Below are 14171 nucleotides of genomic sequence, written 5' to 3' on the forward strand. Positions count from 1 at the left end.
CATCAGCATGCTGCTCTGAAGCTCAAGAGTCAGCCTGTCACATACTGAAACCATCCACAAATCCAGTGGACTTGCTGGAATGACAGTTTATGCTGTTCATGTGGGGTTTTTAAGTATTTTCTCATTCTTTAGCATGCAGAGGAAAATGAAGCCACATTCTCCTTAACAACCGCCGTTCCCGCCTTGCTGCGGGTCACAGCCCTCTGTGGTGACATCGGAAGCACTGACCTTGGATGTCGCTGCAGTGGCATTACTTTCCTTACCACTCCCTGGTGCGCTCTCCTCGATTGTTGCTGCTGTTGGGGCTTCTGACTTCTTTGCGCTCGTTTCCAGAGAAACAGGAGTCCCTACTTTCCCCAACCCACTCACCGGGGTTGAGCTTGGACTGCTTGGTTGCCGTGACTGAGACTTATACCAGCTAGGGTAAAACAAGGGATCCACGGTTTCTGCTGTGGTCGGCATTTGAGTGTCAGACTCTGGGGTCTGCTGAGAACCACCTGGTGTCACAACCACATCCTTAATCAGGACAGATAAAGAGAAGAACAAGCAGAGTGCACCACGTTACCTTTCCTGCTGTAGTCATATTGTTCTGTGTGTTGTGCTTGTTATGTATCACTGCAAGGCATAGATTTGTCCTAATATATGGTCTGAAAGAATTGCAATCCAAACGTGAAGCAAAAGCAACTATCACTTGAATAACAGAGATAAGGGAAGGAAAATAAATTAGAAAAATAGAACAGGAGGGTAGAACTAGCTGGGAGGGAGGTGCTGACTGAGAATGGAGTGAGTAAGAGGTTCCTTAATTCAGATAAATGCCCAATTCAATTCGAAAAACACAGGAAATTCTGCATAAGTACCTCATAAAGTCATACCAGCCATTCATGGCTGGTGTAGGTACTTTCAAATGGCTTGTTGGGTTTTGTGTTAAAACAACACCTTTACCAATGAGTATGATATGAGAAGTCAGAATAAGGGGAATACAAAGACACTGGAGAGAAACATTTGCCCACCATCAGTGCTATAAGCCAAGCACAGCTGCTCTGCCAGGAAGAGGAGCAGTCATCTGAACTGCACCTCTCTACCTGCATCAAGCTCTTGGGGTTCCCACACACACTACCTGCTGTCCCCACAGCATTTCTGCTTTCCCTTTCTTATACCAGAAGGCAAAAGCTGAAATACAGGTATCCCTCACCCCACAACACCCACATGCCATGTCTGACTCCACACCTGACCATCTCCTAATGGCATTTTACAATTGCTAGATTAGCATGCTGTACCTTTCTCATTTTAGCCTTTAGCATTTAGAAATGAAAGAATTCATGTTAGTGGGCAGAATTGCTTATGTCTACTTCTTGTTTGCATAAAACCCTACATCAGTTAGGGAACATAAGTTTAGTTAAGGCACTGCAAATCCTCAAATGACAAATTTTTGTTAAATCAATAAAACCCGATTTAAGAGCATCTTCACACAACTGGTGAACACACACACATGTTTTTAGATCAAAGCAAGAATGAATCTATAGTATTTGTTTTCCCTTATTTTATGTGGGAGGCTTGCTACAGTCAAAGATCCTTTATGTGTTGTCTTGATTTCACATTGGCCTCCTCAAATATCTTCACAGCAGCCTTTACTGCTCAGCAACTTCACTGGGAAAATTGCATAAGAGGAGAATTTGCCAATATAATTGTATGCAAGGCAAGCTAAAGTAGCACATGAAGTATATTTATAATGTAGATATTTTAGAATATGTGGCAATTATGGCTTCATTCTAATCACATTCCCTACGAAAAAGTGCTGGCCTAAAATATTCACACCCTGAGCCTGTTTGTTGCTAGGTTGTAAGAGGAAGTTACCTCTCCTGTTTGGTGTACGATATTCCTGCATCCACCTAGGCATATCCCTAGTATGACCAGAGCAGAAGGTAGCAAACACCATTCACAGAAAACAAATTAGAAATATGATCTAAAAATTGACAGTGGAAAGCTCACTAAGTCCAGAGGGAGTGTCAAATTCCCTGAGTATAAATATTTTAACAACCGTCCCATTTACAAGAGTTAGTCTGAGTTAAACCACAGCAGAACGTCCATTGTAACGCACTTAACTCCCAAACAGAATCTCTTTTATTTATAACTTGTGTATCCCATATATATCTTAATTTAGCTAGCAGCTAATTTTTTGCCTATCAAGTGAGATATATATATATATATATATGTATATATATATATATTTATGCAGGTTGAGAGGACAGGGTAAAGCTGCATATATATGTACAAGGGCAATAAACAATTTTGCTCTCCAGTGCACTGACTCACCTAGCCCTGTTCCTGACCTATGGTGCCTATAGGCCACAGGGGAGCATTTTCTTGCTCTGCCACGCACACTCAGCACAGCTGGCAGGGAAGCAGAGGCACTCACCTGACCAGCTGGAGCAGCAGGCAGTGACACTGGAGTGGGTTCAGCCAGGGGCTCTCCTGCTGCACTCTGCAGTTCAGGGTCTTGCTGAGGTGGCTGTGATGCTCTCTCAGCCTCTTCCTCCTCCACCTCTTCCTCCTCTTCCTCCTGCCCAGATGACTCTGTGTGGACTTCATCCAAACCTTCCCCATCCTCTGTGCCCTCCTCTTCTTCTTCTCCCTCCTCCTCTGATAGGACATGTGTAAAAAGACAGGGTTGAGCACCTTGTGAAGATGGCTACAGTCTCCACGTAATTAAAAAGCCACTTGCAATTGCATTGCAAAGCCACTGATAATCTGCTGCCTGGCAGAGAAGGTATTGATGAGGAACCTGCTTCCACCAGCCTGGACTGGGCACTGCCATGGGGCTGCCAGCAGGTGCTTTGTGGCAGAGAAGACACTGAACACACGTGCTGGTTAAAACCTCAAGCTGGCCCTTTCCATGTGAAGGGGTACAGAGAGTCCTGCCAATGCAGTTATCCTCATGAGGGATGTGCAGCATGGCCCTGCACTTTCTGGGGAGAGGATATCCAGGATGTGGCACAATCTCCCAGGAAAAGAGTCCCTCTTCCAATTCTAGGTGCATATTTGTTTTAAACACCGTTGAACTTGTCACAGTAAGTCTTTACCAGGCCAGTGCTTTGCAATACATGACTGGAGATTTGGGACACCAACATCCCTAAAGCCAGACTGTCAAACATGGTCAAACCGTTGCTTTTGTGCCAAGATAAGTTTAATGGTGTCAACAGGTTATGTTTTGGGTTTGTGTTTTTTTTAACTGTGATGGATTTTTGCTCTTGATTATAATTGATAAAAAATGCTCTGGTTATGTTTTAGGATGGAGAGAAATATCCAATTCAAGGTTTCCTACTCAGTATCATTATGTAAATCACACACAGCCGCAATTTAAGAAAGCAATTTTGGTGAAATAAATTACATACCTCTGTCAAAATCAATTTCTCGTATTATCTTTTCTTCTCTACTGAGGTTCACTGTGAATTGGTTCATAATTTCATAGCCATCCTCTATTTTTTCCATTTGAAATCCTTTAGAAGCTTCAGTAATTCTAAACCAGAGAAATTGGTTATTGCCATTTGGATTTGCAGATAAATTTATAATTTGTAATTGATTATAAAGAACAAGAGTCTTAAGTTTAAATACTTACTTTTGTAGCAATGTTTTGGCATTCTGTGAAAACAAAAAGGAAATAACTTCTTAAAAGGTTCCGTTTTTTCAGAGACTCTACACATTGAGATCTAATTCTTACACTGGCTGCTTCTAAATGCACTAATACGGATCTCATTAATCACAGCCATGACATCCATGAATGAGATCAAATTTGGATGGTAGTTAGTATACAGATGAGTAAACCTTTTAGTTAGTTGAAGACTTTTTAATTAAAATCTGAATATCATGGGAAATATGCACAATTGTTAAAAGGAAACAAAGTGGAAATACTTTTCCTCTTTTTTTTGTTGTGTTTGTGGTGAAAAGAAATTGTTCCATTACCATCTTTAGTCACAGTAACAGTATCTTTAACTATCCATAAGGGCATACTTCTGGAGAGACAAAATTCTATTTGTCTTCAAAGATTATTGTACTCTTCAAAGGCAATTCTTTGCAGAAAAGAAGCAGGGGTTGGGTTGGTTTGTTTGGGGGTTTGTTGTTTTTGGGTTTTTTGCTTGTTTATTTGGATTTTTGTTTGTTTTGTTTTGTAGAAAACACCCTTCCAGCTTCTAATATAGAGGAATTGTAACCTTGCAAGACAGAAATTCTACACCAATGAATTTAGTGGACAGTTTGCTAGTGATCTTCTACTCGTCTCTCCTGAGTTTATAGTAAGAAAACAGAAGAAAAAAGTTAAATGAAGATATAAAAATGTAACTTAAAACATAAAAACTTAATTCTTGAAATGTTAATCACTTTGTCAATAAGCAAATGAAACCTATAATGCACAGAAATTCAGGTACAAATGAACATATTGTCCCACCATGATATTGGTAGGAAAATAAAAATTTGTTGGAAAATGTTTAAATTCCTGTTTCTTCTTTGGGGACCAGAAATTCACTCACAGGATAGTATATTTTGGTGCAAATAGCAAATACTCCTGTTCTAGATTTGGATACTTTTCACAAGAAGACTAGTCATTTGTCTGAGCTGATTCAAATGTTTACAAAATGAATTTGTATAAATGGTCACTTAAAGATAACTAAACTGAATGGGCCTAAAACTGAGAAATGCTTAAATAGCTTATCAATAAACTATCATTCTTGTTGTATCTCTATTTATAGACTTTATACCTGCAAAAACACGGCCATTTCTGGTTCTTCCATGAACTGGATTCCTGATTCAACCAGTTTCGACACAGCTTCCAGATGATCCGCATACTTCTTCATCAGGGAACGGACGTGTTCCAGTTTCTCCTCTTGGGTTCTAGTGATTATTTGTGTCATCTCATTTTTCCTTTCTTCCAGTACAGAGTAGAGATAATCAAATTTTTCACACAACTGTTCTTTCTGTCGTCTGCAGCATTCCTGTGAATCATTTGGTTTATGTTAAACATGTTATGTTCTTAAAAGAGTTTCTATTTTTACAGTTACTTGGAAGCATTTTCATCAAAGAAATTCCTCTTTCTGAACAGTGCAAAGGATTCTGAATGACCCCAGAGGCTTTTATAATTTTCAAAGTCCAAGCTATTGGAACAAAAGTTCAAAAACTGTTCTCAAACTCTGAATTTCAAGCCACAGAAAGCCCCCAAACAGGTTATTGTATAACTTGTCAGTCTGCTAAAAAATGTGAAAGGTATTTGTGATGCTTGTAGTGATACATCAAAGTCTGCAGAAAAAGTAAAAGCTCCCACTGTATTAGCAGCAGGTTCATTTGCGTGAACAGAATGGTTTTAAAAGGAGTGGTCATCTCAAATCAGCTCTGGATAATTTTATTTTTCTACCAGAGTGCCTGAAACAATCATGGCTTTTGGATAATAGGTGTCCATTATATTCCATTTACTGTGCACTGAAAGAGGTAGAGGTTCTGTGAAGAAAATGGTGTGAGACAGAAGCACAAAGAAAAGCAAGAGGAATCAGGTTCCAACCCTAAGCTTAGGCACCAATTTTCACATCGTTTTTCAAGAGGCTTTTATTGTCCATCCAAGTAGACAACAGCATATTTCACGGAGTAAGAAGGATGGGTTTGACGACTGCTGCATTGAGCACTCTCTAAAGAGAACAAAACTGCACTTGTAAGGGAGAATTTATGGGGAGGAAATGGGAGACAGGTTATGTATAATGTCTGAGGTCTACCAAAGAAAAGTACTTGAGAAACCTGTGTGCCCCAGGGCATAACGTTATTGTGGTTATACCTGGTTGTGGATGGTGGTGATTATTTAAATCTCTTTCCTAGGAACTGAGGCTGAATCAATTCCTCATCTTTGTCCCTTGAGGCATAATGCTGAGATCCTGGCAGCACAGGATTATTAACAGTCTCACAGTACTTTTGGAAGAGATAAGACTGATTATTCATAGCAGTTAGCCAGAGAGAATCCCACTTTTTTCTTGCCTTTCAGTCGGAGCTCATTCCTATGAGTGGTGACAGTCTGCTGAGTATTGTTCAAAGGAGAAAGACTTTCAAAGATGTACATTTAGCCAAAAATCACTGTCTACTTTCAGGGGCGTGAGGAGTGAATAAACATCTTATTGCATTGAACCAAGTATCCACCTCTACTTCCCAATGAGAAAGGCTAGGCTAAACAGGCACTCCTGATTTAAAATTCCTTGCAGTGGGTGCAGACTTTTCGTGCCCTTCTGGAGGTTCTTGCCACTTCCCAGAAATTCCTGATTAATGCAGTTATAGGGTGGGGCTAAGGAAATTTTCAAGCCAAGTGAGTCATGGTTCCTAGCTGTCATTCTATTGTTTTGACCTCAAATAATTGTCTTCTCTTCTTTCACTCTCTCCTACCATTCTCTTTGTGAAATGTCATTCAGATCACTTGTAAAACAACCTTGATTTCAAGACAGGTGTATGCCATCTTTGTCATTTGACACAGGACAGGTGTTAGAGGAAGAAGAGCAAGCAAATGATAGCAGGGTGCCCTGAGAGATCCTTCCCTATCTCTAACCTCTAATATATAATATTTCCTGCCAGCAGATATTACAGAGTTGTGAATCTCAAGAGTGAGAGTGCAAAACAGGTTCTTAACTGCAAATGCTGAAATATTTCTGAAATATTATCTTTCTGCATAAAATGTTCCCATACAAAGTCTCTGCGTGACGGAATTACCCTAATCAGATTGTGTGTAATGAGGAAGGTTAACAATTACATGACTTCCCATTCTAAAAAGTTCCCAGCCTTTTTGTTTTTTTAAAGCACATCTACAGCAAAAAGAAAGGAGTCCTTGCTACTGAGCATGAGTCTCACTGCATGTTCCAAAGGATCTCTGTTGACTGGCCTATTAGTATTTGAAAGAAACACTGTAATTTTTCCTTCTTTATTTTACTCATGTCATTTACAGGGCTAAACAGTACTTAATTATTTATTATAGTTTTCCAGCTTTTAGCATTTTATATTCCTTTCTCAGTTTTCAGCATAATATATGGATTTGGTCTACCTTTCAATTAGTTAAAAGCTATACAAGTATTGATCAATTTTTTTTCCTGTTTTTTAGGTTTGGATAAGAGTAATAGCTAAATATAGAACTATAGGCTATTATTTACTCCATCTAAAAGGAAAATGATCATGTATTTTCTGCTAAAGCAGATATTTATTGCTCTCTGCCAAGTGTTAAGCAGAGAGGAGACAATCCTGGATTGTAAGCATTATTTTCATGTGTGAACATTTCTCGGTTCCAGCTGTAGCTTTCTATCTTCAAGGACAAACTGATGCCAATTCAGGCAAAACTCTTGTATAGCAGTAAATGTGATTTGCTTGAAATATAACATGGAAGTGCCAAGGTAAACTCCGAGACCTATTTTGTGCAATCTTTAGCTTTAAAGGTGAAAACCCTGCTAAAACATCTGAAAGTAAACCTGCTGCACTTTCTTTGGGATTTCACTTTAGGGTTAGACTTTAAACTGAGAGGACGGCTCTGAGGAAGCTAGTTCCAGACACTGTTGTGTTTCTTAAGGTATTTTTAGCACAATATTTTCTCCCTACTTCAGACTAGATGTTTGAAGCTTTGTTTCTGGTTCAGCTAGTTCAACTTAAATGAGTGCAAGCTTTTGTTTTTGTATCATTCAAATTTCTGCAGTTCACCTACTTGAAAGGTTTGTTTCTGTCTGCAAAGTCCTGATAGCAGCCAGTTTCATCCTTGCAATGTGAATCCTTCCTGACTACGAAGTTCTGACTGCCACTAACATGCTCTATCATTTACTTGGGCTATTGGTTTTATGTTCTTTAAAGGGTCAATATAATTCTAATTGGGCTGAGAGGGATGTGGCTCCTTCATTAGATGCTTCATCAAACTCTGACCACAAAATCAATTCATACGAGTTCCTTTCAACCTATTGCTCTGTGATGCTCAAATTGGTCAAAGTTGATATTTATATTTGCTTTGCTGATGCAAAGCTCTCAGAGGAAACGAAAGCCACTTCTGCTATTGAATGACACAAAACTAATTCCAGCTCTTTCAGAGTGAGAACTTTATCAGAAAGTCCAGTAAAAATCTAAACTCTTCCCTCCCATGAGCAATAAAACAAGACTCCTTAAAGGACAATGTAAGTATATTAAAACACTAGTTCTGTGCAGAAGGCAAAGTCACCAAATACAGAGCTCAGACATACCTGTGAGCCACGCTGTGCCCACTCTCTGGCATAGAATAAGGCTCTGATCACAGGACCAGTCAGGCTTCAGACTAATACTGGTCTTTTATGTCTCTAGAACTGTTAAGTGAGCTGGGAGTTGATGGCATTTTACTGCATCTGCTTTTAGCTTCAGTGATATCCTATTCCACTAAGAATGTTGAGCAAGACATGCTGATATGATGTGGCCTTACTGTTTATCCTCCATCACAAGGCCAATGTCAGAGGTGCTGAGCAGGATGTATCCTTTGGTTGAGGCAGTATATCTTAATAATGTACAAAGCCACAAGTAATGGTTTAGCAACACAACGTGAGAATGTTTTGGGTAAAGTGAGGTCTGTTACAGAATGGTCATTATCAGAAGTTTAAAAGATGGGACTTCACACTGAAATAGCTGCATTTAAAGAGGTGGTACCTACCTCAACCGTCTTGCAGGTCTCCTCCAGCTGTGTGACTATTCCTTGCATTCTGTCGTTGCTCCCCACCAGGACTGCGATGCCATCACTCAGCTCAGACTAGCCAGCAAGGGGACAACAAGCAGAAGGGTGTTAGATACTGTCCCACTTCACGGTGGCACACGTAACATCAGGGAGCAATAAGCCATACCAGGGTACTAGCTTATCTTTCCACCAGAACTGAGGAAAATTGGAGCTTTATGTGCTCACAAGATACCTGCTAGTACTTAGGCATTTGTTTCTTCTCCCAACACACTATGAAAAAATTAACATTTCGGAACTTTTAATGGAGAAGAAACTGGAGATGAGGAAGCACTTTGTTCTAAGAAAATCTTCTAGATACTTTTGTCTGAAGCATTGTTTCAACAGATCCAAAATATTTCATTGGGTTTGTAGAGGGAAAAAACTTTGTCTCTTAAAGGGTTGTTTTTTTCAGTGTCTGGGTCTAGTCACACCACTGTGGTATTTCTGTGAGGACTGTAGCACTTGGCCTTGGAGAGAAGAGGTAGTCCATGGACCTGGAGGGACCAGAGTGTTACTGAGCCCTTGGCATGTGACAGTGGGGTTAGGGCTGTGGTGAGAGGGGAAGGGAGAAAAGGAGGAGAGGAAGGTGGAGACGGACCCACTGGTGCAAGGGAAATGAGTGGAGGAAGGAAATGACCTGAGTGTGGGTATGAAGAGGACTGTGAGGTATCCTTAGGAGAGACAGAGATGCTAGTCCCTAGGGAGCCTGGGGAAGGTGCTGGAGAGGACAAAGGGTCCTTGGCACACCACTGTAGTAGCAGAGACAACTGTGCACATGGCCTCCACAGCTTTGTAAAGGATCCTTTGAAGCACACATCCTGCAGCCTCCAGGTTACCCCTCCCGTCTTGGGCATGACAGGCCCTTCTCACGGGCACTCTGGGAATGAAACTACAGCTTGCAAATCTCCATGCAAAAGTAGTGATTGGGGGCATGGATTCAGTCCAAGAAACTTCTCCTCCTTCTCCCACCCATTTGGATTGAAAAGGATGTTTGTAACTACTTTCCTAAAGTGACTTCTCATTTGTAGTTTCTACACACACGCATCTGTGTGACAAAGTTGGAGGCTGGGATTGCAAACTTGGCCTGTCTGATTGCTTGCCCCACTGGGGCCCTCCAGAAAAATGAGCTGTTTATCTCAAGAGGATAACCCAGTGAGTCAGGTTTTAAATTAATACTGTATTAAAAATAAACAAGTCTTTTACTGGTGACAGCAAGGGCAGAGGATGTTAGGTACATCCTGTGCTGCCAACTATTGAATATTCCTGCATTCACTTGCCGGAAGAGGTTTTTCACTTAACTTTTCTTAAAAATGGAATGCTTAAATGTAAAAGTCCCTGATAGATAACTCCTTGATTTGAAATGGTCTGTTCTCTTTCCAGTTCACATGTTGGAAATACCATTCACTGGTCTGATCTAAAAGCACTGAAAAAAAGTGTTAGGAACATCAAAAGAGAGATCCTCAGCTTCACATCAAATTACTCTCTAAAATGTTTGCTCACTATAATAACAAAAATTGGGACAATGTAATATCTTTCTGTGTGATCTCTCCTAAATTTATTTTCCTGTGTTTCTAAAAAGTTCCTGCAGATTTATAAGAGCCTTTCACTCACACACGAGAGTGGCAAAGGCACCCCCAGACCCTTTTGGAATCTCACAGGAAGCCCATAGGAATATTCTCCTGTGGATGTTCCTGTTAGTTGCAGGGAGGACTATGAGATACTCGAAGATATTTACCTTCTGCTGCTGGTAAACATTTGTGAGAGGAGCAACTTGACAGTCTTTGTGGGCACCAAAGACTTTGCACAAGGAGCAGGTGGGCATTTCACAGTTCAAACAATAGATATTAATTCTCTCATCTTCATGCTCTTCGCACATTGGCTGGTCACATTTCCTTTCAGGTCTGCAAAAGAAAACAAGTTTAAAACAAACTTGGTGCTCATGGGTTTCTGATGACAACACCTACGAGAATTAGCATGAAATACGGTACATTCGAATAGCAGCATCCAAGGTTGACTTGAATATGCAGTGTAGACTTAAACCTGCTCTGTGGGATGACTAAATAGTGGTACAGTTCAAGTCCTGACCCAATAGGATATGATGACAATATAGCATGAGGATATATGATGACAATATGACAAGTACAGGATTCCCATATGAGTGAGGAATGAGACTCGGAGTGTGACAAAACCCTTGCTCATATTTAAAAATTTAAACAACCTCACTAAACCTGATCTCAGACTACTCATGTATTTTAATTAGCATGTTATCTAACATCTGTCTGAAATCGAAATAAACCTAATTGCTTTCTGGTTCATCTTGCAAAATGTTGGGCACTTGGCCTTAATGCAACTAAGCTCTTACAAAGGGGACTCATTTGAAGCAAGAGCTGTAGATCCTGATGAACCTTTAGGCCCTCAACTCTGTATCTCTGCTGATGAGCTTTGTGAGGTGCTGATCAGGATTGTCAATATCAGACAGGACTAGGTCCTTTCAGCCTTTAATATAGGCCAGCAACCAAAAAAAGGTGTCACACAAATTAATTTTATGGCCCACTTCTAGCTTATACATGTGTCAAACAGTTTTAATAGTAGGACAGTCAATTGCACCCATCACAAAGGGCTCGGGTCACACATGAATGCTAAGCCAGGAACTGTCACCATATTATAGCTCCGTCCTGATCTTCCCTTCCCCAAAATGATTTGGCTGTATACACACGAGTTTACACAAGCTGCTATTTTAGGAACTAATTTAGTTGCAGGTTCCTTCAAATGAGCCATTTGGCTGATGTTCCTAGTGCGAGTGAGAGCTGTGGTTTGGTACACGAGGGCAGGGTGGTGCTTTTGTGAGGCCATGCTTCAGGCTTAACACCCTGAGCACACCTGTGTCAAGCACATGAGTGTGTGATGATGTGGTACCAGGAGACAGGGTAAGTAGATTGATGGAGAGAGTATGTCTGGGTGTTTAAGCTTCCAAAAGCTGACACTTTTAGTGTGGCAATGTTAAGCATTTCCAGCATAAACCATTATCCCCTTCTGCTACTGTTTACAAGGGGATCTATGATTTAGCTGTAGCAAGTGGAACAATGGCAACATATAATATATCTTTTCATCATTAGATAGAAAATATTTTCCTAAACTATAGAATTTAGTGGAATTACATGGGAACATTTTTTAAAGCCATTCTACAGAGCTCTGTAGCAAGGAGGCAACCAGTCATTCTATTAAAGCTTAAGAATGTATGGAAAAATCATTATTTTATATTATCTTACAGTAGAGTTTTTCCATACAGCTTGGTAGAGTGGATATGGCATTTATTTTTTAATGATAAAGTACAGATTTTTCTCTTCTGAGGGGAATGAAATGTGATCAGTTAGGTGCATTTAGAAAAAAAAATCAAGCAAGATAGAAAATGTCTTACGCATTCTTTTTTTTTTAATTCAAGAGTGCCCTGGGATTTAAAAGGATCATAAGGAAAATCTGTAATCTGAAATATAACATGATATACCAGAATAAAACAAGACAAACCCTTCTGAAGGACGCCTATGTTATTTGGGTCAGATTTCCATTAACATAAGGCACTTTGTCTAATCCAGCATCACTTCAATGCTAGTCAAAAGAGGCGTGTCTCCTCCATAAAAAATGCTTTCCATTGTTTGCAGATGACTGCAAACAGCCCCTAATATATTCACGTTATAGTGCACCAGTGGGAGGGCCCATGTGTGAGGGCAATATAATGAATTTCAAAGTGATTAATTAAGCCTGAAATAGTGGCTCTTCCTGCAAATATTTACAAGATCGGAGCCAGAAGCTACTAGAATTTTATTGGACACTGGAGTGGTGCCAGTTGCATGAAAGACATATTGCACAGAGCAAAAAGGTGACGGTGTCAGGCAAGTTCAGCCAGAAGCAGACAACCTTCAAAGGTGCCGCAGAGAGCTGGAAGAAACCTGGCAGAACTCCCTGAACTAGTGGGGCCCTGAAGACAGTGTCAGAAGACTAGAAATAAACAGATTTACTGTCTCCGTCCTAGGCTGTGCAAAAGGAGAGATTTTTAGCACAACATTCTTCAGTGACTTCAGTGGGGATCCTCTAGGTCTATGTTGGTGTAGCAAAGGCCGAAACACAACCTCTAAAGAAGCACACTTCAATTAAGAACATAACTGCTGGTTTGTTAGAAGGCATGTTTTCTAGGATTTTTTCAAATCCAAAAATGTCCCTACTGTAATCCTGAATCCAACCTTAATAGTGTTTTTACTGAGAATCCTAAGATAGCTGTAGCCCTTCCTGTACCATCACATCACCTAGGGTCTGCAACTGGTAAGAGGATGGAAAGAATCTACATGACTGTATGAGGCACATTATGTGAAATCATTAGTTATTAAACTGTATTTGCCTCAGTGTCAGCCTGGTGCATACAGCACTAATGACTGGTCTCCACCTGACCTCATACTGCTCAGCATGATCCTTTGAGTCTCGTAGTACAGGCAGTTTTCAGTCCAGTTCACTTTCCACTGTCCACTCTAGACCTTATTTCAACAGTTTGTCAATAAAGATGTCACAGGACACAGTGTCTAAAGTCTAGATAAACAACAACCTCTCACACACAGAGTTAGTCATCTCACTATAAAGGGCTATAAGATTGGTTGGGCTGATTTCCTCTTCATAAATCCACGCGGACTATTTCTAATCACATTCTTGTCTTTTATATATTTGAAAAGGAGGATTTTCTTGAAGTGCTTTCTAGGGACCAGTGTGAAGATGACCAGCCTGGAGTTCCCCAGACTCTAGTACTTGCAGTCCTTGAAGATTGGAGGAACATTGGTATTCTTCCAGTCCTGTCCAATGCACAGGAAACTACCCCAATAACCACAGCCTTTCAAAGATTATTGAGAGTGATCTTGCAACAACATTATTTAGCTCCCTCACTACTTATAGATGCCTCCTCTCAGGATTTCCGATTTTTTTTTTAATATTCCCTAACCTTAGCCCCCTCCACCAAGGTAAATTTTCCTTGCTCTAGACTTTCCAACTGGTTTCAGCATCCTGGGATTCCTGAAGACTGATTTTTTAGTAAAGTTTGAGGTGGAGGTGGCACTGAGCACCTTGGTATTTCCTATTTCTTTTGTTACATGAGACCCTCCTCCATTTGGCAGTGAACTTACACCTTTCCCATTCTTCCTTCTGCTGCTGATGTACCTCATTAAGCTCTTGTTAGCCTTCATGTCCCTTGCCAGATTCAGTTCCAGGCAGGCTTTGGCTTTTTTAACTTCATCTCTACATGCTCAGACAGCGTCTCAAAATCTTTCTGAATTACCTGTCCAACTTCCTTTTGCTTCTTTTTCAATGTTCTATTTTTATCAGGAGCTCCTGGTTAATCACTGCAGATACCCTGTCACCATTGCTTGAGTTCCTGTATATGGGGATAGACCATTTTTGACCTTGGAGG

The 14171-nt window shown here is 40.4% G+C and overlaps 1 protein-coding gene across 4 annotated transcripts in view; it reads right to left on the reverse strand.

The window, feature by feature from the left end:
* TRIM55 (tripartite motif containing 55) overlaps positions 1–14171 on the reverse strand; it is a 33970-nt gene that overhangs the window by 15542 nt on the left and 4257 nt on the right. For 2 of the 4 annotated variants that reach the window (XM_050312815.1, XM_050312823.1), the window contains exons 3-9: positions 10461–10626; positions 8666–8761; positions 4752–4985; positions 3617–3639; positions 3393–3517; positions 2417–2640; positions 229–516 (exon numbers count right to left, since the gene is read on the reverse strand). In XM_050312815.1, the coding sequence (XP_050168772.1) occupies positions 229–516; positions 2417–2640; positions 3393–3517; positions 3617–3639; positions 4752–4985; positions 8666–8761; positions 10461–10626 (1156 nt within the window). Of the gene's footprint in view, positions 1–228; positions 517–2416; positions 2641–3392; positions 3530–3616; positions 3640–4751; positions 4986–8665; positions 8762–10460; positions 10627–14171 lie in introns of all 4 variants that reach the window. The other 2 variants (XM_050312805.1, XM_050312831.1) reach the window with 2 other exon arrangements.

The sequence above is a fragment of the Myiozetetes cayanensis genome, unplaced genomic scaffold (assembly GCF_022539395.1).
Source record: "Myiozetetes cayanensis isolate MyiCay16 unplaced genomic scaffold, myiCay2020 scf1, whole genome shotgun sequence".
NCBI classification, from domain to species: domain Eukaryota; kingdom Metazoa; phylum Chordata; class Aves; order Passeriformes; family Tyrannidae; genus Myiozetetes; species Myiozetetes cayanensis.